Below are 24,921 nucleotides of genomic sequence, written 5' to 3'. Positions count from 1 at the left end.
TTGCTGTTGTTGTCATTGTTGTCGTCATTGCTGTTGTTGCTGTCGTTGCTGTCGTTCCTGTTGCTACTGTTGCTGTTGTTGTTGTTGGGTCAGATTTATTTCTACATTGCAGCCATGCTCTAGTGCTTCTATTCCTTTGCACAACATCCTTTTGAACTGGATTGCAAAAATCCATCCAAACATATTGAATATGCTTTTTCCATTTTGGTTAGGTGAATATTAAATTGACTAATCTCCACCGAGAGTAACCTTCAGAGGAAAACGGCTCCCACTACAAGACTATACATGTAAAGCCGGGCTGAGTCCAACAGCGCAGTTCACGCCGGGTATCTGCAGTTATTATCTCACGTCTGCTGGGATCAAACTTGGAACGTTGAGAAGTTACTGAGAAGATGAGACCCTAGCATCCTGGATTTTAGACACTTCCAGCCTAACAAGAACGCAAAATCATTTCACGCCGTATTAACAGACAGATTGCTCGATGCGGCGCGTGTCAATCCATTGATTACGTGGATATTGCACATCATGAGTCCAAAGTAAACAAAAGGGACTGCAAGTGGTGATGCTGAGGGGAAAATTGATCGTCTGTGCTCAGTCATTTTTATCTTCTGGAACAATGCGCACACTTTTTTTTTCTTTACATTTGCTTTAAAAAAATATTTTGCCCTCCCAAAAATAGAAACATATGTTTTGTCACCATACTGATACATTTTTTTGCCATTTTCCCCTTTTAGAATATGCATATTGTTGATATTCCCAATAATTTTCCGTTCTGTTTATCCTTCCAAGGGTCACAGGGGGTGCTATAGCTATATCTTATCCTAGCCACCTACAGGCAGTAATCGGAGGCACCTTGGATAGTTAATATGTACATATTTCATTACAATTTGTCCTTGCAAAGGTTTCAGGAGTACTTATGATATCTTAACCATATCTTTCCATGGATAGTATGCTATATAGTCACAACTGGAACTATCATACTTCGCGGATTTTTGATTATCACGTCCATGTCTGATCTACATTACCCGCGATATTCGAGGGATTACTATATATGCACACTCCTTATAGTTCTAGATCATGAATCAAAAAATAAATCTAGCTTGATATTGTGCACATATTCCCACTCCATTTTGTATTTAGTATCTTGTTTCACTGTCCAATTTTGTATTTAGTTTCTTTTTGTTGTAGTAAATAGTCAAGCAGTAGCCTTAAACTTGCTCAACCAGAGCAGCAGTATTCCTCAATATACAACGCCAATGACGTAAGACCCCGCCTCTTTCCTTTAGGAGTAACCAGATCGTACGTAAGTGGAGTTGGTGAATGGGCGTTTCTACGCTACCTGTGACGTAATATACACACGCGGAAGTTCTCCCACCCCCTTGTTCGCACGGAGCGGAGACGAGATGCACACGGCACTCAAGTGAGGTAACCACACAAAAAAACCATTTACTCTTCATTCACTCCCACAACATGGGCTCGAGCAAGTGCACTCTTTGCTTGCTCGTCCATTCGAAGCTTAATTAAACCGCGATCGCCCTGCATTTCCACTTCAAATCATGTAGTTTAACGATCTCTTCTCTTCAAGATTCATTTCCTGTGTGGATGTCTGCTAGCTCTTGTTGCATTGCGTTTTTTTTTACCAGCTGCTTAAATGTCGATCCTAATCTGTAGTTTTTTTGTACACGTACAAACAAATGTTTGTTGGGGTGATCTGATCTTTTTCATTTGGACATGTTAAAGTCTTCGATCGTTTAGTTTAAGATCGCAGTGATTTGTTTTTTAGTGGAAACTTCATCGGCGTATTCATCTTCGCCACGTGCTGCGATCTAATGCGGCGTGGACTTGATTTCTTGATCATCTGATTTGATTTAATGGCGATTTGTGGATTTTTTTTTTTAAAAAGTAGATGGCTGGTCTTGCTTATAATGGAGAGAAGTAGTCATCCGTATGGCGCGTTTACTAAGCCCTAGTGGGCTATTTAGGGGTCGCACCGAGGGTTGGATTTACATTGCTTTGGCACAAGTGTCCAATTCAACTCGTGAAATTTGATTAATCCAACTAAAACTTATTTTTACTTGACCTTTTGGAAAGGCTTCAATCAAAACTGAAGGCCTCATTAATGCATTCAAGTTTAGCTTATTTTTAGTGCATTTCTTTTATATATTGCGTGCAATTTTAAGAGCCTTTTGACCAAATTTAAAATTATTTTTTTGCACTATAGGATAAATTTTAACCCCACCAAATTAAAAGTAAATTCTCGATCCCAAAGTCAAAGAGCCAAAATTTCCAGTTGCAAAAGAGTCAATGAGCCAAAATCTCCAATTGTAAAAGAGCCCAAATCTCCAATTGTAAAAGAGTCAACGAGCCAAAATCTCAAATTGTAAAAGAGCCCAAATCTCCAATTGTAAAAGAGTCAACGAGCCAAAATCTCAAATTGTAAAAGAGTCAACGAGCCAAAATCTCAAATTGTAAAAGAGTCAACGAGCCAAAATCTCAAATTGTAAAAGAGTCAACGAGCCAAAATCTCAAGTTGTAAAAGAGTCAACGAGCCAAAATCTCAAATTGTAAAAGAGTCAAAGAGCCAAAATCTCAAATTGTTAAAGAGTCAAAGAGCCAAAATCTCAAATTGTAAAAGAGTCCAAGAGCCAAAAAGATCAAATTGTAAAAGAGTCAAAGAGCCAAAAAGATCAAATTGTAAAAGAGTCAAAGAGCCAAAAATCTCCAATTGTAAGAGTCAACGAGCCAAAATCTCCAATTGTAAAAGAGTCAACGAGCCCAAATCTCCAATTGTAAAAGAGTCAACGAGCCCAAATCTCCAATTGTAAAAGAGTCAACGAGCCAAAAATCTCCAATTGTAAAAGAGTCAACGAGCCAAAAATCTCCAATTGTAAAAGAGTCAACGAGCCAAAAATCTCCAATTGTAAAAGAGTCAACGAGCCAAAAATCTCCAATTGTAAAAGAGTCAACGAGCCAAAATCTCCAATTGTAAAAGAGTCAACGAGCCAAAAATCTCCAATTGTAAGAGTCAAAGAGCCCCACCCTAAAAAATAAATTAACTTTCTATTCTATGCTATAGGTCTTATTTTGGATTTTTAAACACTTTTTCCCTGTAAAAAAGTGACCTAAATTCCAACTTTTTAAAATTCTTAATTGTTCAGTTTTTTTATCCTGCCTGAACAAGTGAACAAAATATTTTATCAATCTGATGAGCCATAGTTTCCGTCTGCTAATAACTGACATTATTTTAATAACTCCCTTTGGAATGTGGCAAACCTGGTTGGCCGGGATATGCTCCGACACCCCCTGCAAACCTTGTGAGTATAAGTGGCACGAAATGAAATGAATTAATGGCTTTCCTGTAAAAGCACGTATTTCTCAATAGAAGCTTTGTGTAGGTACATAACAAAAGGAGAATTGTTTTATAATTCTAATCTGTTCTTAATACAGTTCAATACAAAATGGCTTAGAAAACTAGTATATATCAGGTGAAATATTTATTTCAAATAACATATCTTGCTAGTTGTTGTCAAATAAGTGCAGTTTGTTATTGGGACTCCGAAACAAAATCCCCTTTTAAAGATTTTGGCATTGTAGCAAAGTCATCTGATCCAGATTGCTCAGTTTTAAATTTTAAATCACTCAAACTTCATAAAAAGGCCATTCAGGTTTTGCCAAAAAATCAGATGCTTGATCATGCTTTTCCGCAGCATGATTTTGTGTAAACAAACAGCTTAAGAATGATTTTGTGATTACAGCTAGACCAGTTATGAATATATATATTTATTTTACAAAATCATGCTCCTTTAAAAGTACAATTTGCAGCCAAAAACTCTAAAACTTGATCACCCTAGTCTAGATACTTTGTACTTCTTTAAAACTGCAATCTGCTCCCACTTGCAACTTTCCCACCCTTTTCTTGCCAATATTCCTACTTTATTTATGACTATTTCATCAAATTAATTCAGTTAATAAAACAAAAAAACTATATTCAAGGATTAAAATTTCCCAAAAATGTATTCTCTGAAAATCTCAATTTATTTGAACATTTGAAAACTTATTTTTCCATACTTTTGTATTGTTATTGTTTATACTTTCACAATGTTCGTGTGGTTTTTCCCCAAGGCTGACACACACACACACACACACACACACACACACACACACACACACACACACACACACACACACACACACACACACACACACACACACACACACACACACACACACACACACACACACACACACACACACACACACACACACACACACACACACACACACACACACACACACACACACACACACACACACACACACACACACACACACACACACACACACACACACACACACACACACACACACACACACACACACACACACACACACACACACACACACACACACACACACACACACACACACACACACACACACACACACACACACACACACACACACACACACACACACACACACACACACACACACACACACACACACACACACACACACACACACACACACACACACACACACACACACACACACACACACACACACACACACACACACACACACACACACACACACACACACACACACACACACACACACACACACACACACACACACACACACACACATACACACACACACATACACACACACACATACACACACACACATACACACACACACACACACGCACACGAATAAGTTAAGCCTCCAAATTCTGAACCTGAAACCATTCGATGGTCTTACCTTGGTTGAAGACTGTTTATATATTTGTTGTGGAGTTTGACAAGAAGGTAAGGACCACACCCCCACAATATCCAAGTTTTTTTTCCCTTAATATAATTTATAGTCTTGTTTATACAAGGGTTAGGGTTAGTCAATACTTTCCAGCATGTACAAAATACTCTCAATCAAAATGTATTACAGAGAAGTGAAGCTAAATTTTAAGTCCTTATTTGTTTTTGTTTTGTATATTGTTTGCTAGTTGTCATTTTTTTCCCTTACAACTTTCCAAACAATGTTAGAAAAGCCTTTTAAACTTTAAAATAATATTTACAGCCAGTTACAATGTATATCATGTACATATTTCATAAGAATCTAAGCAATATGTATTGCATTTAAGTTAATTTTGGCAATACAGCGATATTTTCTGATGAACAAAAATTTATGACAATTTATATTTGAAATGTTGTAGTCTTTGGGCATTAAAAGGTTAAAATCATAGCAATAATTTACATTTTAGAGAGCCATTATGCAAAAAAAAGACTTCTCCGTTTCAGATTGAGATCTATTGTCCACAAGAGGGCATCGATTGGTGTGTTTAATCATACTTTTTTGGCTATTGATTTTAAAATCTATTTTTTTTCACTCATTCTCAGAATGTGTTCTTGAATTTTATTCAATTCAAAGAAGCAAAAGATGATGGTTTTCTTCAAATTGACGTCATTTTGAGTATTTTTGCACTTTGGGAAACTAGTCAACTGCTCATTTTGGGCCCGCAAAAAAAAACAAATTTCACTTTTTTCCCCTTTAAAAGCTTATTTAGATAAATTGGCACATGTTTAACGAGACACCTGCTAAACCTAGTTACTGTACAACTACTTTATTATGTTTTTATCCCCCCTCCCATGTTCCTTCAGGGTTATGTTTGACTCAGAAATGAGAAACATTGGTCATGAGATTCATATGAAGAAGCTTAAGGTTGAAACATAAGTTATTCCCTTTAGTGATAAATAACTGAAATCTTGCTGTCATTATTCCTGACCTGGATTTTTAAAACATAGTACACATCTTATGTCTTATTACAAACTATTTTCTAGAACCAATTATTCACCCGCAATATTTTTTTAGTGCAAAATACAAGCATCAATTAACCAACAACCATTCAAACTGCATTATTGGACCAAATTTAACAAATAAAATTGAGTTTTGAGGGATTTTTTTCTAAATTTCAGCTTTTTTTATTGTATTTGTTTATTTGATGAGTGATGATGCCATAGCCAAGTGTTGTTTCTTTTTCTTTTTTTGGTAATGAAGTGTCTCCATGAAATTTCCACGTGTTCCGCCTTAGCCTTCCACAAGTATTATCTGGTTGAACGCTCGTCACATTCTACCCAACAAATGAACTGTGGCAAAATTCCGAGATGCTGCTGTTTCTCCTCGGGCAGCCACTCGGCGTCCTTCAGGGGAATAAATAAACCTTTAGTTAGGTCTCCTAAAATCTCCGTCCAGTTGGCTAAGCATACATTTTTCAGCTATTCTGATACATCTTAGAATTGCGTCTACCGAGAACATTATCCAAACATAGTGCTGAAATAGGCAATTTATTCAAATCTCAAACTTATGACATCAATTTTGATTTTTTTTTCTTTCCCCAGAGTGCAGCTGTGAGGAAAAAAAGTGCTTCAAATATCAGCCTCAGAAGCGGGATCCACAAAAAAGAATATTCGCGTAAGTGATCAATTTTTTTTATTTAATATTGTTTCCTTAATGTGAGTGTGAAATCCTGCCACAATTAAATTAGTCATTATACACTACTGCGTATAACAACATTGGTGGTGTTACTCCAGTGTGTTTTCCCAGTAAAAAAATAAAAACATAAGTAATATAAAATTATAAAAAGTCAAGAGCCCAAATTTGAAAGTGCGAGAGTCAAAGAGCCAAAATTTTGAACTAAGAGAGTCAGAGTCAAAATCTCAAACTGTAAGAGTCAAAGAGCCAAAATCTGAAACTAAGAGTCAAACTATAGGACTATAGGATAAACTTGAACCCTACCAAATTAAAAGTAAATGTCTTTAATCTATTTCTCCATCCTGAAATAAAATAAATTAACAGTTCATTGTATCCTATAGGTCTTATTTTGTATTTTTAAACACATTTTCTCTGTAAAAAAGTGACCTAAATTCCATTTTTTTAGAGTCAAAGAGCCAAAATCTGAAAAAGAGTCAAAGAGCCACTTCGTACGTCAAAAGCCACATTAAAAAATATCCAATCTGCCCAAAAAACAAAATTAAATATAATTTATTACTTGTTTTTAATGCTCCTTGATGGATTGGAGTGTGACTAAAAATAAGAAAAAAACATAAAACTAGGCAAAGAGCCACAATATATATTAAATATAAGCTGCAAAGAGCCGCATACGGCTCGAGAGCAACGTGTTTGCCACCCCTTGTGCTAGTGAACTTGTTGTGACACAGGCTGGTTTTCAGTTAAAATGATGAATATAGGTCAGTGAGGAATTTTGTCTTACTTTTTTTTCTGCTCGCCTTGATTTTAATCAACGTCTTCAAGATGTTTGCCTTCCCTGTTCCACATTGTGACAGATAACGAGGCCCGTAATCAACAAAAGACAGTAGGACTCTGTGACTGGAGGGTGTGATGTGAAAATAGCACCGCTGTTAACCCGACCCTATCAGCAGTTTGGGTTCAGAGGTCAACCTCTCTTTTCTGCCTTTATAAACGCCGTCGACAGCTGTGAAGTCGCTTTCTAATGCGGAACCTTCCAGTCGAGCGCCATCCGCCGTCATTTCACGCTTCTCGTTCAGCCGGCCTCGGAGGTACGTCGTTCTGCTTCGGTTTCGTTCGCGTTTTAGATGGGAACCAAAAAATCTTGGTTCTGGTATTCGCCTTATCGTAGTTGGCGGCGCTATTGTTGCAATCTATGCGACTATCTGCAAAACTAGCTCGCGTGACACTGGTTTTATTGGCGGTTTACTACTTTTCTGCTAGTTTGCACTGGGATAAGAAAGTACTGGATGATGATTTAAGCATAAAAATGTGTATTATTGGATTAGGCATAGTTGCATTCATTGATTTTTCTGTTGCGTTTTCGATTTTTTTTGTTCTAGGGGACTTTAAAGGCAAATATACATTGAATAGAATGCTTTTATTTCCATTATACTGTAGTATAAAGAGATTTAAAGGGTCACTAAGTAGTAATCATAATAATCACAATAATCACAATCACAATAATCACAATCACAATAATCACAATCACAATAATCACAATCACAATAATCACAATCACAATAATCACAATCACAATAATCACAATCACAATAATCACAATCACAATAATCACAATCACAATAATCACAATCACCATAATCACAATCACCATAATCACAATCACAATAATCTCAATCACAATAATCTCAATCACAATAATCTCAATCACAATAATCTCAATCACAATAATCTCAATCACAATAATCTCAATCACAATAATCACAATCACAATAATCTCAATCACAATAATCACAATCACAATAATCACAATCACAATAATCACAATCATACTCATAATAATTATAATAATATTCATAATAATAATCGGACATAGGCTTTGTCATCATCATTAACTCGACAAAAGCTAAACTGCGTATGACGACATTTATAAAATTGGTAAAAGTGTAAAGTATTCATGCACAAATAACTACAAACATAAATAAATAGTAAATTAATAACAAAGACTAAGAAATTAACAAGCAATAAATACATCGTTTTCATAATAAGTAGACAATAACATAAATACTTTGGAAATGTAAATAAAATAATAAGTGGGCTGAATCATAATTTTAATGTGAAATAAACACCAATTTACTCATGTAATGGTTGACTTAACAAATTGTTTTATATCATAGTAAATATTGCCGTGTTACCTGTTATTTTGCTCATCAGAATTTGCTAGTAAGCCCTTATAATTGTGCATCAATTCAATGTAGTTGGCTGTCAGCATGTGCTTGAATATCTCAAGTTGACAACATGCCCCGAGGCCAACACTCGTCCATTTCGACTATTATTGCTAGCACTTTCCCTGGAGGCTTTGCAGTAGACCTTATGAGAATCATTTGACTCCAGTAAAAATGCAGCTTGGGGCTTTTTTAACTAGGAAGAATGAGCAATTTGTTGCCCAATTCTCCCAAGACTGTATTGTGTACTCGTTAAATAGTCAACATCATTCTCACTACAAGATAACAGTTTGGATATTCCATCTGCATAAATTGGCTTTTTTTGGCTTTATAATACTTCCTATGGGTTTTAGTGTATTTGTGTGTTTTGCTTGTATTTTATATCAGTTTTGTTGTTGTTTTTTTGATTGACAGGTGGGGTTTGAAGTCCGAAACAATGCAAGTCCACGGACACACCCGATTTTGTTTCCTTTGCGTCCTCACCTTCTTGTACCACCAACCGAGCCACTGCCACGGAGACGGACACCATCAACAACACCGTGGTCGTCGCCACGCCAACCAAAGCCACGCCAATCAGGACCACAATGATTTACAGATTTCCCAAGCGCCCTACATCCCAAGACCCGATCTCGCCACCGTGGAATCCTCGCACACTCAAGAAGCTTCTTTAGAAGAAGAACAGCACTATTACATCCAAGAACTTTTCAGGAGTTACGGTCAAAAGGACAGGTTGGATTTTGAAGGATTTCAAAGTCTTTTGCTCAGTCTTGGACTTGGCGAAGTGAAATTGATCGATCTGGATCATAATGAGCACGATCATGTGACGCATCTTGTCGTTTTGGAGGCGCAGGAGGGCGGTCATTCGCATGGTGACGACCACGAACATGGTCATCATCATCAACATGGCGATTCCCACACAGAACAAAACAAGACGGAATGTAGTCGGAATGGCGATACCGCCATTATAGCTTCTAATGTGACAAAAGAACACCCGCATAAACACCACCAGGAGCCCAAAGTAGAACATGGTCACGAACATGGCCACGAACATGGTCACGAGCACAATCACGATCACAATCACGAACATGAACACAGTCACGATCATGACCATGGCCACGCCCACAACCACGAACACAATCACAACAAACACCCCAAACACTCCCAAACAACCACAGACACGGCACCCCTCGATCCGAGATCATCTCCCGCCCCTACAGACGCCAAGACCAAAAAACCAAGAAAACCAGGACGAGTGCGAGGACTTCGAGGACAAAATAAAACCCAGTCCACCCCAGCGTCCACTTCCGATAACCACGATCACAAGCACGGTGATGAATCTGCTCAGCATCAATCTCATAAACACAAACGAGAAGCGCCGGTGATCGCAGACAGCGCCGACGGCGCCACTGTTCCTGGACCTGCTCTCTATGGACATCTGTATCATCAGCATGAGGAGGTGGGTACATTTCTTAAGTTAATTAAATCACCCTCTAAAACACAATGCTTATTTTGACTGTTTCTCCCTATTTTCCTATTAATGCACAGTTGTCAAAGTGGTGACCCGGGAGCCAAATCTGGCCCACCACATTATATTGTGCGGCCCGGGAAAGTAAATCATGTGTCGACTTTCTGTTTTTAGGATCAAATTAAGATGAAGAGTATAGATGTATATTCAATTTCCTGATTTTTTTCCCCCTTTTGAATCAATAATTGTCATTTTTTAATAAATATTTTCTGTTTTTAGCTCAAAAATAATCTTGTAAAACAAAAAAATAGATAAAATAACCAGTTTTAGACTTATAAAAAATGGAATATTCAGGGATTTTAATCCATTTATGAAAAAAATCTAAATATTATATCTAAAATGGCCCGAGTCTGACACCCTTGCCCAAAAATAATTTTCCAATTTGTCCTTTAAACATATTCACCATGAAGTTTATCTAATTTGATACTTAACAGCAAGTTAACTCCATTAAATGTCCATAACCTCCACCACCTTTTCCCTTCTTCTGTCCATCCCAGTGTTTGAACCTGACCCAGCTCCTCAGCTACTACGGACTGAGTCCCAATTCCCTGATCTCTCCAAGTCAGTTCACCTACCTGTGCCCCGCCCTCCTCTACCAGATTGACCGACGGGTTTGCATCCGCCATAACCTGCAAAAACAGGACGAGAACGTCAATTCCGGTAAGAACTATCAAACTCACTCCAACATGCATTTCAATACAATCAGTATCAAATCACATTTGGAGTACACTTATTCCAGATAGCAAGTAAAAGTCAATATTTACAGTGTTGAGATTTAGTCCACTTGACCTTACCAATGTAGTCATATTTATCTCTTAACTCGGTCCATTATCTTTTCTTCCATTCAACCTTACACTATTTTTTAATGCGTTTAAGCCACAGTTTTGCTCACAAATGTATATTTGTCAGGCTAAGCCCTATTACTAATTAAATGCAGCGCCATAAAGGAGATTAAGCATCAGACACAAAGAGCCGCCGCGTGATCTGGTCTCGTCACGTCAATAAATCCTTTGGCTCTGTGGGGAGCTTCGTGCTTAACGTCTTTAGCTCATCTATTTACCCTCAAATTTTGGGGTTATGTTCAATCACTTGTGCGGGAGATTGGATCTTGAGATTTCTTTTAGAGTAAGTCTTGCGGGAGAGTCTGAAAATAAGAGGAATTAGGAATATATAAGCAATAAATGTAAGCAGATAACATGGGAGAGTCCAAAATAAGAGGAATTAAGAATACATGAGCAATAAATGTAAGTAAAAAAATAAGGAAGTCCAAAATAAGAGGAATTAAGACTATAAATAAGAGGAATGAAGACTATAAATAAGAGGAATGAAGACTATAAATAAGAGGAATTAAGACTATAAATAAGAGGAATTAAGACTAGAAATAAGAGGAATTGAGAATATGTAAGCAATAAAGAATTATCAATATGTAAGCAATAAAGAATTAAGAATATGTAAGCAATAAAGAATTAACAATATGTGAGCAATAAAGAATTAACATTCTGTAAGCAATTAAGAATTAAGAATATGTAAGCAATACATGAAGAGGAATTAAGAATATATAAGCAAATTCAGAATTAAGAATAAAAGTAATAAATGTAGAGGAATTAAGAATATATAAGCAATACAGAATTAAGAATATAAATAATAAATGGAGAGCAATTAAGAATATATAAGCAATAAATGTAAGCACAAAACAAACAGAACGCAGGTGTGCAAAAGTAGCTCCGACACCACCCTTGACTTTTCTATGGCTTCTGTTACCATGGGGACCGCCCAAAAATATTGACAGCTTCATCAAGATATGTAGTGTTTTTTTTTCCCAAGCCTTCCGGCGAATGGCGACAAATATAAAGCAACTTTTACAGTTTTTCTTGAAGACTTTTTGGAGAACCGTAAACATTTACTTTCTTTTCCTTCCCCATTGTTTTATAATTCTTATTTAATAAAAAACCTCCATTGGATTTACCTGTAGTTCTATCACAGACATAAAAATATAAATGTTAACCAGAACATCGTCATCCCAATGAGTTGAAAAGGGCAAAAATAGCATCTTATTAGCGACAAATGATAGTCTTCGCACGCCATGGCGAGATTCACCCCCACGCCATTTTTTCCCTTTACCTCCTGCCAGCATCTGCTTTACAGCTGTTTTTCTCACCGCCATCCCACAATGCCCCTCGTTTTGCGCCAATGCCAATTAGGAAACGGCAAGCGGCACCCCGCGCCATTTCTCCCAAGATGCAACTGGCCAGGGAGTCATAATTGGAGAGAATGGCGGCTGACTTCTTTTGCCGGCGTCGTCATCGACGACCACCCGTGCCGCCGCCGGCGAAAAGAGAAAATCGCATTTACGCAAGGCGTTCTTAGTAAAAAGCGACGATTGGATAATGAGATCGGGAGGTCGATGCAGTGCGTTTAGTGAGAATATGTATTGTAAGGCTTGTATAAATGTGTTTTACAGTATTCTTGATGGAACATTTTTTTTAAAAAGGCAGTTTTTGGCTCTTTTGAGGCAGACTCAGAACAATAGATATGATAAAAGAAGACATTGAGGGATGCTATAGGAAATTTGCATTGAATTTTTCTCTTTTTAATGATGAGGATCTTTATTAACATGCAAGTGTGTTCTAAATCGCTCTCAAATAATTCGTAGAGTACTTTTGAGAGAAAAAAAAACAAGTTTTTGGAAAAATGCAACATTTGGTGGAATATCTGACTAATTTAATATCAGAGTAGCGTATTTTCCGGACTACAAGTCGCAACTTTTCCTTTGGCAACTACCATTCATTTCCATGTTTTTAATACGTGCTCATTGCAAAAAAACATTGAGCTTTATTAATGTTTTGTAGGTTATAGCTATCTGGAAAGTAGTTGTATGAACAGAGGCGCTTTTAACTAGTTGGTCTCCATTGGTACTTTAATGTAGGTTTGTTTTTGGATTAAGAAAATGTCCATCCCAAAAATTCCAGTCAAAAAAATATGCTATGTAAGAAAACACATTCTTTGTAAAAAAAAAAAATAGCTCAATTTCTGCTTTTTGGCATCTTGAGCTTGTTGTTGTCCCATTGGTACTTGAACGGAAGTTTTTTTCTTGCAAAAAAAATGTCCATCCTAAAAATTCCAGTCAAAAAAATGCACTATGTAAGAAAACGCATTCTTCGTTAAAAATAGATCTATTACTGTTTTTGCACCGTATTAGGTAAAAAAAAATACAAGGAATGTTTATTAGGGGATTAAGGTTTTTGCAGAAAAGACCATCTAGAATTTAGACTTGTTTTTTTTTATTTCAATAGCATTTCAAACTAAATCCACTAAATCCTGACGTTAACTCTGCAAAAAAATATTCCTCCCTGCTTTAAAACTAGCATTAACAAAACAGTCTTCCATTTTTTTTGTAATTGGACTAAGTTGTCCCATGGAGACTAGTCCAGATGCCAGCTCTCCAAATTGTAGAAGCCCAGAGACCCTCAGGCTCAGTCCAGATTCCTCCAAGATGAACTTGCGGCTGTTTTGGGAGGGCAAATTTAGCCCGGGGAAATGTTTTTGGCTAATATGTCTTCATCCTACAGCTGCTTAATGAGACAGTGACAGCTTGATTCAGTTTCTCTAAAGAGCACTCTGTCAGGCATAAGACACATCATCTGCTGGTGAAACGTGCCCACCTGGGGTCCATTTGACGTGGAAAGGCGGCGTGGCTGCCTGCCACTGTCATTTTTGCATTCATTAGTCAATTCTCCGCCTCTGGTGCTGCGTTTACTTGAAATGCGTCTTTAAATGTCTTCCTAGTGGACTTGTGAGAATGACGCTTTGTCGTTTTACTAATCCCGCTTTGCCCAAGTTTCCAATGTGGGATTACGAGAAGAAAAATATATACAGCGCGAGATTATGAAGGAAAAAACATGGCAAAGTTGAAAAATATGACAGTCATTTTATCAAAACTGGAAAACAAGAATTAGTAAAGCTGTTTTTCAAATGTCTGTTGAAAACTGACGACAAAGTTGCAATTTATTTTGTAGTTTTGGTAGACATGAATGGAAAATTAAGAAATAAAATTGCAAAAATAGTCAACAGGTAGTTTCCCAAATTCCACTTAAATACTTAATTATTAATTAGGAGAAAAAATCACAATGTTAGAAAAAGCTAGGAGTGATTTTCTTGATTTTTGTGGTTTTGGACATTTTCTCATTTGATCCAGTAGTAAAAATAAAATGTAGAATAAATCATTTTAGTATACATTTTCATTCGCATGCAATCCATATTTAGCCTCTAATTTAATCTTTTTAAATATAGTTTCAATGTAAATATGATTATATATAAATATCAATATCCTCATATACTTCAGGATTATTATTATTCATTCTATTAGGAGAATTTTGTTCATTCCACGCATGCTTTTTTTAGTCAATAAAATCCCCCCAAAAAGATCCAGTTTTGCAATAGCAAGCCCACGACATTGAATTTCATACAACATTAAGCATTTTGTCCTCTGTGACCAAAAAGTCCTCAAGTTGGCCGCTTTGGCCTTGTGCTGTTTTGACACTTTTAAACGATAGCATAGCTTTTATCACGCCGCTCCGCATCCTGTCTTCCATCAACGCCGTTGAACGCGGGCATGCCAGCAGGAGAAATAAAAATGAGGCGGAATTCTGCTGAAATGTCATTGGAAAGTTTTTGCCTTGTCATCGTTGCAAGGGCATGGGAATTGAACATCTGCGGAATAAATAGGGCCTATGTGTTGTTTTTATAGTGATACATTGAGATATGAGGTCAATGTGTTCCAGGATTGAGCTTGTATGTCAATTTACTTGTTTCTCAAGTACTATAAAATAACTAAAAACATTTTTTTCATTTAATTCTGCACTGATTAATGCAAAAAAACATGTTATTTTATGCAGCCTCTCGTAAACTTGGTCACCAAATTCATCTCGTATCTGAGGGTGAAAAATTATCTTGGTGTTTTTCTTGTATGTAAAAATTATTGTGTGTTGGGATACTTGTATTTCGAGGTATTACTGTATTTGGGTTGAAACCTGTTTCTCTCTACAGTGTGGACATGGGTTTGGGGCTTCGTGTCCATCACCATCATCAGCCTGCTGTCTCTTCTGGGTGTGGTTTTGGTGCCTATCCTTAACCAGGGCTGCTTCAAGTTCCTGCTGACGTTTCTGGTGGCCCTGGCCGTGGGGACACTTAGCGGGGACGCTCTTCTTCACCTGCTGCCTCACGTGAGTCCACTAGCGCAGTTGACCAAACGTCCGGGTGACCAAATGTCCAGACGACCAAGTGTCCGGGCGACCAAACGTCCGGTCACGTTCCCAAACTACTTAAACTTTTATTTGTACTGTTTTGAATTGAAAGAAATCACAAATTTTCATACGAACACTTGACACTTTTATTTTGTCTTGACAGTCTCAAGGACCGCACGACCACAGCAACCACGCCCACAGCACCGATGGCGTATGGAAGGGTCTGACGGCGTTGACCGGCATTTACCTCCTCTTCATTTTTGAGCATTGTATCGGCATGTATAAGCACTACAAGGACCAAAAGGTAAGGAAGGAGAAAACCATGTCCAGTCAAAAGACCCCATAATGCGTTCAATATATAAAATATGTACATGTGGCCTTCCAGAAGGCGGCGAACGGTGCCGACGAGGAAGGCAAAATCGGACGAAAGCTGTCCGATCACAAACTCAATCGGCGATCCGAAGCCGAATGGGTTCACCTGAAGACGCTTGGTGATGGTGAGTACTTAGCCAGTGGTGTCCATTCACCTAGCGTGGCCTCGGTTCGCCCGTCAATGACCTCGTTGTTCTGTTCCAGACCCCGAAAGCAGCGCCGTCTCCTGCGACAACGAACACGAGCACAACGACACCCAACTGACGGAGCTGCAGCCACCCGACTCGCCTAGCACCAAGACGCCCCTGAAAGTCGACGACGCCGGTCGCTTACCCGTTAAAGTGAATGGACACAGGTCCAAGCAGCACGGACATGGACACGGACACTCCCACGCAGCTAACTGCCACTCGGATCAGGAGATGAAAGATGCCGGAATCGCCAGCATCGCCTGGATGGTCATCATGGGTGATGGCATGCACAATTTTAGCGATGGGCTGGCTATAGGTAACACTTGTCCTTCAAATTTTAATGACTTTTTGTCTACTCTGTCTACTCTACATCTATTTTTGAAGTGGTGAATTTTTTTATTTTTTGATGAAATGATTCCGTTTTTGAAAGGAAAACTATTGGTGAATCTATCAAGGAATAAACTCTCGCTCCAGAAGGTTTCACTTCAAACTTTTCAAACTAAAGGGTTGTGACTGTTAAAAAAATACCCTAAAGTTGTTGAGAAGCTTAATTTAAAATACAAAAATAGCTGTTAAGTGCAAGAATAGTGGCCAAGAACTTTTTATACTTTTGGGTTCTTTGCCTATTTTATTATTTTTAGTTTTCTTAACATTTTAAGGGTTAAAAAAGGGATTTTTAATATCTTTTCAATTTTCTTAAGCATGTTAAAGGTAGAATTAGGATATTTTAAGTGTTATTTTTCTCAAAATCCTTGTTATATTACTTTTTTTATGTTCCATAACCATTTATGAACAGCTTTTAAACGAATCACTCAACTCTTAGAGTTGATATGACGTCTAATAGAAAAATACTGTATCTAAAAACAATTCTAAAACCTCTTAAAATTATTTTATTAGAACAAAAGATCTTCCAAAGCTTCTGCATAAATTTGCTGTGATTATTAAGTATTAATGTTGCTTTTTGCAAGCTCTGACAACAGCAGTTTTCTTTCCTTGTCTCCTGGTGTCCAATTTGCCTCACTGACATTTGTCTTTGCACTTTGTCCCCTTCAGGGGCAGCGTTCAGCGCAGACCTGACGGGAGGCATCAGTACGTCCGTGGCCGTTTTCTGCCACGAACTCCCTCACGAACTTGGTGAGTGCTGCACACCAACAAACAAAACAAATCAAAACACAACACGCACTTGTCACGCGGCATTGGTCACACGCCGTTTGGCGAATGGCCCCCACGCGACACCCCGTTATTGAGCGTCATTTACATGCAGGAACTGTTACACATTTTCCTGTTTATCCGCTTTTTTTAAACCATTAATTGCAATTTTTCAAAATCCAAAATTGTATTTTTTTGTTAAAAAAAACATTTATTAATTCTAAAAATATGAAATAATATTGAATTGAATGTTTTTATACTCATTCATGGATATTTAAAGATGCTCTATATAAAATACATAAGGTATTTAATTTTGTTTTTATTTTAGGGCAGAAATTAAAGGTGAAAGTCAATTTTTGACTGGAAAAATCTACAATTATCATTAATTTCCACTTATTAAATATGTGCACATTGCAAAAAAAACATAGAAATATATCATGTTAAAACATTTATAATTCAAGTATGTCAGTTTTTATATTCATCACTTGTTTTTCTTCACTTTAAAACGACTACAATCTCATAACATTGACTTTTTTCTTACAAATAGCCAACTTTTAATACCCGTGACGCTCATAGCGTCGTTCCCGATAACGCTCGCCATAACGTCAGATGTTTAAGCCGTCCCGCAACTTTAAAAAGCCTTGATGTTTTTCCCTCGCAGCTGCCTCCAACCAGATGGCAGACACTTTTAACACAAGTGCCATCTCAAGTGTGTTTTTTCTCAATTTCGACCCCAGTAAAAAAGAGATGACTGTCAAACGAAGTTGTCCCAACAAAAGCAAACTAAGGAAAGACGGCAGGCAAAAGATGAGCTGCCTCAAACGTTGGTACAGATGCTAATTAAAGGCTGCTTTTTAATAGCGGTGGGCGTGTCGAGGAGATGGGATGCCGAAGAAGAGTTCGCCGCGGGCTTTTGATTGATTGCTGACAGCGGAGGGGTGATTAATTCACCGCGGTAATTAGCCAAGAAAAGAGGACACTTGTCACAAGCGGGGAGGAAATGTAGGCCGCGTCCTTTTTCCTGTTTAGCTCCTTAAATCGGTTACCGGGGGAGAAGTGGATTTGATTCCGGGGTGTCATTTCTGAGGAGGATTTGACTTCAATTTTGCAGAGTTTGATGTGTGTTGTGATTTCAGGTGACTTTGCTGTGTTGCTGAAAGCAGGAATGTCTGTGAAACAAGCCATTGTTTACAATGTGCTGTCGGCGCTGATGGCTTACGTGGGAATGTTGATTGGAACAGCGGTGGGACAGTATACGCATAATGTCACCAGTTGGATTTTTGCCATCACGGCTGGCATGTTCCTCTACGTGGCTTTGGTGGATATGGTAAGTTGAAATTTCTAAATGGGTCAAATGGTTTGGAACACATTAGATTTGTGGGCCAAATTCAATGAAGAATGTGCAAGGAATTGGTTAAAGTTACTCAAAACATTTGGTTTTATGGTCTGGTTTGTACATGGTTATTAGTTGGCTGGGTGTAATGCCAAAAAAACTGACGGTTAAGCAGAGTTGTGTATGGTTACTACTTGGATGGGAGTTTGCTTAGGAAAACTGGGTGCTGGAAGCTCTTATGGTTGCTCACTTAACTTGTGTTAAGCAGGTTGAACTACAATATACACAAAACCCTCACCCACCTTTACTTATATTGGTTGGCCAAATACAATGTCAAATGTGCACCACACAGGTCAATGCTTGGTTTTCCTCAAATTATGGTTGCAATGCAAAACATATATCATATCCTGGTTGAACTTCTAACACATTACCTTGAAAAACTCTTGGAGTTAAACAAGGTTGAACATGGTTACTATTTGGCTGGGTGTATTGCCAAAAAAAAACTCTGAAGGTTAAGTAGAGTTGTGAACGGTTACTACTTGGATGGGAGTTTGCCTTGGAAAACTGGGTGTTGGAAGTACTTATGGTTGCTCACTTAACCTTGTGTTAAGCACGTTGATCTACAATATACACAAAACCCTCACTCACCTTTACTTATATTGGTTGCTCAAATACAATGTCAAATGTGCACTACACAGGACAATACTTGGTTTTGCTCAAATTATGGGTGCTATGCAAAACATCCAATTTCAAGTACTGGTTGACCCTTTGACATAATACCCTGAAAGACTCTGGAGGTTAAGCAGAGCTGTGCATGGTTACTACTTGGATGGGAGTTTGCCTTGGAATACTGGGTGCTGGAAGCTTTAATGGTTGACCACTTAACCTTGTGTTAAGCAAATTGATCCACATTATACACAAAACTCTCACTCACCTTTACTTATATTGGTTGCCCAAATACAATGTCAAATGTGCACTACACAGGACAACACTTGGTTTTGCTCAAATTATGGGTGCTATGCAAAACATTCAATTTCAAGTACTGGTTGATCCTTTAACATAATACCCTGAAAAAGACCTTGGAGGTTAATCAAAGTTGTACATGGTTACTAGTTGGCTGGGTGTATTGCCAAAAAAACTCTCAATGTTAAGCAGAGTTGTGCATGATTACTACTTGGATGGGATTTTGCCTTGGAAAACTGGGTGCTGGAAGTTTGTATGGTTGCCCACTTAACCTTGTGTTAAGCAGGTTGATCTACATTATACACAAAACCTCACTTGCCTATACTTATATTGGTTAGCCAAACACAATCTCAAATGTGCACTACACAGGACAGTGTTTAATTTTGCTCAAATTATGAGTTATGCAAAACATTCAATTTCAAGTACTGGTTGACCCTTTGACATAATACCCTGAAAAAACTTTGGAGGTTAACCAAGGTTGTACATGGTTACTACTTGGATGGGAGACTATCTTGGAATACTGGGTGCTGGAAGCTCTTATGGTTGCTCATTTAACCTCATGAGAAGCAGTTTGATGCACAATATTCACAAAGCCCTCACTCACACTTACTTAGATAGGCTTAGGTAGATAGGTTGGCCAAACTCAATGTCAAATTTGCACTACACTGTTAAATACTTGATTTTGCTCAAATTATAGGTGCAATGCAAAACAACCAATATCATGTCCTGGTTGGCCTTCTGGCATACTACCCTGAAAAAACTCTGAGGTTAAGCAAAGCCCTCATTCACCTTTACTTATATATATATTTGTGTGTCAAACTTCATGAAAAATATCAAATTTTACTCTTGCTAAAACTATAAATTCAACTTAAAACGTGAAATATCATATCCTGGTTGGTAAATTATGTCAAGACAATTGGTCCATGCCTGCCAGAAGCAGGTGGGACACCAAGATTTTTGTTTTCAGGTAGTGACTGGAGTTTGAACCCAGGACCCTGGATCTCAGAGACTAATGCTCTAACCACTCAGCCAGCAGAGACCACAATGATGTCAGTAAAAAAAAAAAAAATTGACATGTGTTTTGTGCCCAAAACACGTCAATTTTTTTTTTTTTTAGTGAATTTGTTATGTCCTCTGCTGGCTGAGTGGTTAGAGCATTGGGCTCTGGGTGTCTGGAACCCAGGGTCCTGAGTTCAAATCCCGGTCATGACTTGGAAAATAAATCTTAGTGTGCCTGCATCTGGTGGGAGGGGCTAAGACACTTGGTCCCCTCCCACCAGGGGTGGGAGGTGACACCAAGACACTTGGTCCCCACCCACCAGTGGTGGGAGGTGACACCAAGACACTTGGTCCTCACCCACCAGAGGTGGGAGGTGACACCAAGACGCCGGGTCCCTGCCCGCCAAAGGTGGATAGGAGGTGACACCAAGACGCCGGGTCCCCACCCGCCAAAGGCGGATGGGACCAAAACACTTATACCACTTTTTAACAAAAGGTTATTGGGTCCCCTCCCGCCTTCGGCGGGAGGGGACACTTAAGAATCTTGGTCCCCTCCCGCCTTCGGCGGGAGGGGACCTTGGAGATACTTTCTTGACCCACCCACAACACCCTTGACCCACCCTCAACGCCCTTGGTCCACCCCCGCCTTCGGCGGGGGTGGACCGACGGTCTTGTCCCACCCACAACACCCTTGCCCCACCCTCAACGCCCTTGGTCCACCCCCGCCTTCGGCGGGGGTGGACCGACGGTCTTGTCCCACCCACAACACCCTTGCCCCACCCTCAACGCCCTTGGTCCACCCCCGCCTTCGGCGGGGGTGGACCGACGGTCTTGTCCCACCCGCAACACCTTTGCCCCCCTCCCTCGCCGGAGGCCGAGGCAAGACACTTGGTTCCCTCCCGCCTTCGGCGGGAGGGAACCAAGATTTTTGTTTCCGGCAGTGAGCGGGAAGCGAACCCACGACCCTGGGTGTCAGAGGAGAGTGCTCTAACCACTCTGCTGGCGGAGCCCCCAATAATTCTATTAAAAAAAAAAAAATTTGTCATCGGTTTTGGGCACGAAAAAAATAAACAAAAGGTAGACTGGGCCGGGATTTGAACTCACGACCTGAGATTTCAGAAACCGATGCTCTAACCACTGAGCCGTCAGAGCCACTTTGGTCTTACCTACAAAATATTAAAATTTCACATGACTCTACCAAACAGGACATGATATTATATGTTTTGAGTAGCATCTATAGTTTTAGCAAAATGAAACTTGCCGCACAAATACTTATAAGTAAAGGTGAGTGAGGACTTTATGTTTATTGTGGAACAATTTGCTTCTGAAGGTTAAGTGAGCAAATACAAGAGTTTTCAACAACTAGTATGCCAAGGCAGTCTCCCATCCAAATAGTAACCATGCACAATCCCACTTTACCTCAAATGTTTTTTCAGGGTGATATGCCAGAAGGCCAACCAGGACATTAGACTATTGTTTGGCTTGACACCTATTATTTTAGCATTAGCCAACATTTACCTGCATGTAGTGCACATTTGACATCAAATTAGGCCAACCAATCTAAGTAATGGTGAGTGAGGGTTTTGTGTGATTGTGGACCAAACTGCTTCTCACTAGGTTAAGTGTGCAAACATTTTAACTTCCAGCACCAAGTATATCAAGACATTCTCCCATCCAAGTTGTAATTATGCACAACTTTACTTAATCTAAAAAAAATGTTTTTCATGGTAGTATGCCAGAAGGCCAAACAGGATTTAATATTGATTGTTTTGCATTTCATCATATATTTGCACAAAATCTAGCATTAACCTGACATTGAGTTTGCCCAACTTATTTACATAAGCTAAGTAAAGGTGAGTGTGGGTTTTGTGTATATCATGGACCAAACTGCTTCTCACAAGGTTAGGTGAGCAAGCAAAACTCTTTCCAGCACCCTGGCAATATACCATCTAAGTATTAACCATATACACATCTCTTTTTAATTTCCAAAGTTTTTTCAAGTTAGTATGCCAAAAAACCAACCAAGACATGTGATCTGATGTTTGACTTAACACCCATAATTTGACCAAAGCTATTTTTGACCTGTATAGTGGTAAATCTTTCACATTTAATTTGGCTAACCATATTGTATAAGCCATTGTTAGTAAAGGTGATTAAAGGATTTTTGTATGTTGTTGATCAAACTGCTTCCCACGAGGCAAATATTTCCAAAATAAGGTCATTTCAAATAAAAGTTTCCAGCACCCAGTTTTCCAAGGCAGTCCCCCATCCAAGTAGTAACCATGAGCAAACATAAGTACTTCCAGCACCCAGTATTCCAAGGCAGTCACCCATCCAAGTAGTAACCATGAGCAAAATAAGAGTTTCCAGCACCCAGTTTTCCAAGACAGTTTTCCAACCAAGTTGTAACCATGAGCAAAATTAGAGTTTCCAGCACCCAGTATTTTAAAGCAGTCATCCATCCAAGTAGTAACCATGAGCAAACATAAGTACTTCCAGCACCCAGTATTCCAAGGCATTCTCCCATCCACGTTGTAACCATGAACAAGCATAGGAGCTTCCAACACCCAAAATTCCAAGGCAGTTTCCCATCCTAATAACCATGCACAACCTCCAAAAAGTTTCCAGGGTAATATGCCAGAAGACAAACCAGGACATGTGATATTTCGCATTGCACCTAGAATGTGAACAAAACCCAGCATTGTCCTGTGTTATGCACATTTGACACTAAATCTGGTCAAACAAATACAGGGTAGTCCAAAAAGTTTGACCCCAAATCGTAGTCCAATCAATTTAAAACAGTCTTGCTGGTCGGTGAAGTCCTCCTACATGGTCCTCAGAACAGAAATGTTAGAAAAGCAAGTGTTAAAAGACATATTTCAGCATTTTTCTTGACATTTTTAGTGCCAAGTCCAAATTTGTTTGTAGTTGGTAACTTTTTCGTGAAATTAGTGGAGACACATTGCTTTATAGTGCATGGAATATGGTTCTGCTACAGCATGAAAAAATATTTACATTCAATACAGTTCAACGAGAATGTGGACATACAGGGTTTGTTCACCGGTTTTCTTGATTTTTTTCCCTTCAGCTGCCAGAGATGCTACACGGCGATAGCGAGGAACACAAGCGTTGCCAGATGGGACACTTCCTCCTCCAGAACCTTGGAATGTTGACCGGCTTCGGCATCATGCTACTCATCGCCATCTTCGAAGACCGCATCGTTTTCGACTTGGGCTTTTAACTCCACGCTCACAGGAAGGAAGGAAGAAAGAAAAAGAAAAGCAGAGTGGAAAGCTTTGTCAGTATTCTCCTTCTCAGGAGTCTCATTTGTCGCCCGAACAGCATTTGTCATGTTTACACTGTGCCAACCAACCCTCCACCACCCCCGCCAAATTCTTCATCCGTTACAGCATTTCCCCCGGAAAACACGACTGAGCCACCCGACTGTGTTTGGGATAAAGCATTTAGCTCCTCTGAAACTTGTTTTGGCAGTTCTTAAGATGCCGAGTCGAAACGAGCATGGAAATAGTTCCTTTTGGGAGCCTCACTCGCCTACATCGCCGTCCCCTTGGCGCAAGTATCCTGCTGAAAACGTCTAAATCGACACTGGCGCCAATTGCAAAGTTGACATTTTTAGACCTGGACTGCATTGGGTCACATATCTTTAAGTCCAAAGTCCATTCGTTGTTTTGTGGTGCAACTTTTGCATCTCAGACTTGAGATTGTCTATATTGTCCTGCATGTACTGTTTGTTGCGTGTTGCTAAATCATCATGGAGAGACATCATAATTTGTTCATAATTCATATTGTAATCTGGTTTGGCCTAAAAAAAAAAATTGGGACTCTATCTAAATGGCAAACTTGGAAATTGGTCTCGTGACGAATAGTCCAGTGAAAACAACGAACGTGAATTGAGTACTTGTTACTTTATTCGTCTATAATGAACATATTCGAATAAAAAAATCTATTCCAAACTATTTACACCCCATTGAATAAGAATTTAACACAAAATTCAATATTTATAATCCTCATAAAACAGCAAATATTAGGCCAGCCAGACCAAAACAACCCATAACACCTGTACTGGTGTAAAAATGACTTTACTGGTAATAAAAAAACTACCAATGGTGCTATATGAAGAAACAAAATCTTCTTACCTTCCTTCCATTGACATTCCATTGCTGGTTTTGCTGCTCTTGAGCCACACATGGCTAAACTTTAGCTGCTAGAACACAGGTACGGACGCTATTGATAGTGTGACATTATGCTTTGTTAAAAATATTTTTTTTGGGGGTGTGGGGCTACTCCAGCAACTGGTGCGTCTTTTCTCGCGTCGACTATAAAAAAAAGTGCTTTGTACTACCGAGTACTACTAGAATGGACCATTAGTTAGTAGCTTTGTGCCTGAAAAGAGAGAGGCGACTAAGTTTGTTTGACT

The 24,921-nt window shown here is 38.9% G+C and overlaps 1 protein-coding gene across 5 annotated transcripts; it reads left to right on the top strand.

The window, feature by feature from the left end:
• The first annotated feature begins 1,315 nt into the window (after positions 1-1,315).
• On the top strand, positions 1,316-23,764 carry slc39a10 (solute carrier family 39 member 10). 5 transcript variants are annotated; one of them, XM_077727863.1, is made up of 12 exons: positions 1,316-1,425; positions 6,399-6,471; positions 7,344-7,577; positions 9,126-10,167; positions 10,734-10,896; positions 15,283-15,458; positions 15,643-15,783; positions 15,865-15,976; positions 16,056-16,355; positions 17,093-17,173; positions 18,325-18,515; positions 23,572-23,764. In XM_077727863.1, the coding sequence occupies exons 4-12, from the start codon at positions 9,148-9,150 to the stop codon at positions 23,722-23,724; spliced, it is 2,337 nt and encodes a 778-aa protein (XP_077583989.1). In that variant the 5' UTR covers positions 1,316-1,425; positions 6,399-6,471; positions 7,344-7,577; positions 9,126-9,147; the 3' UTR covers positions 23,725-23,764. The 5 variants fall into 5 exon arrangements, with proteins under 5 accessions (XP_077583989.1, XP_077583992.1, XP_077583991.1 ...); XM_077727865.1 differs by lacking the exon at positions 1,316-1,425 and adding an exon at positions 2,497-3,314; XM_077727862.1 differs by lacking the exon at positions 1,316-1,425 and adding an exon at positions 4,717-4,814 and having other exon boundaries at positions 7,493-7,577.
• The last annotated feature ends 1,157 nt before the right edge of the window (positions 23,765-24,921 follow it).

This window comes from Stigmatopora nigra, chromosome 11 (assembly GCF_051989575.1).
Source record: "Stigmatopora nigra isolate UIUO_SnigA chromosome 11, RoL_Snig_1.1, whole genome shotgun sequence".
NCBI lineage: Eukaryota > Metazoa > Chordata > Actinopteri > Syngnathiformes > Syngnathidae > Stigmatopora > Stigmatopora nigra.
The sequence above is the reverse complement of the archived record's forward strand: the minus strand, read 5'-3'. Positions and strand labels throughout refer to the sequence as shown.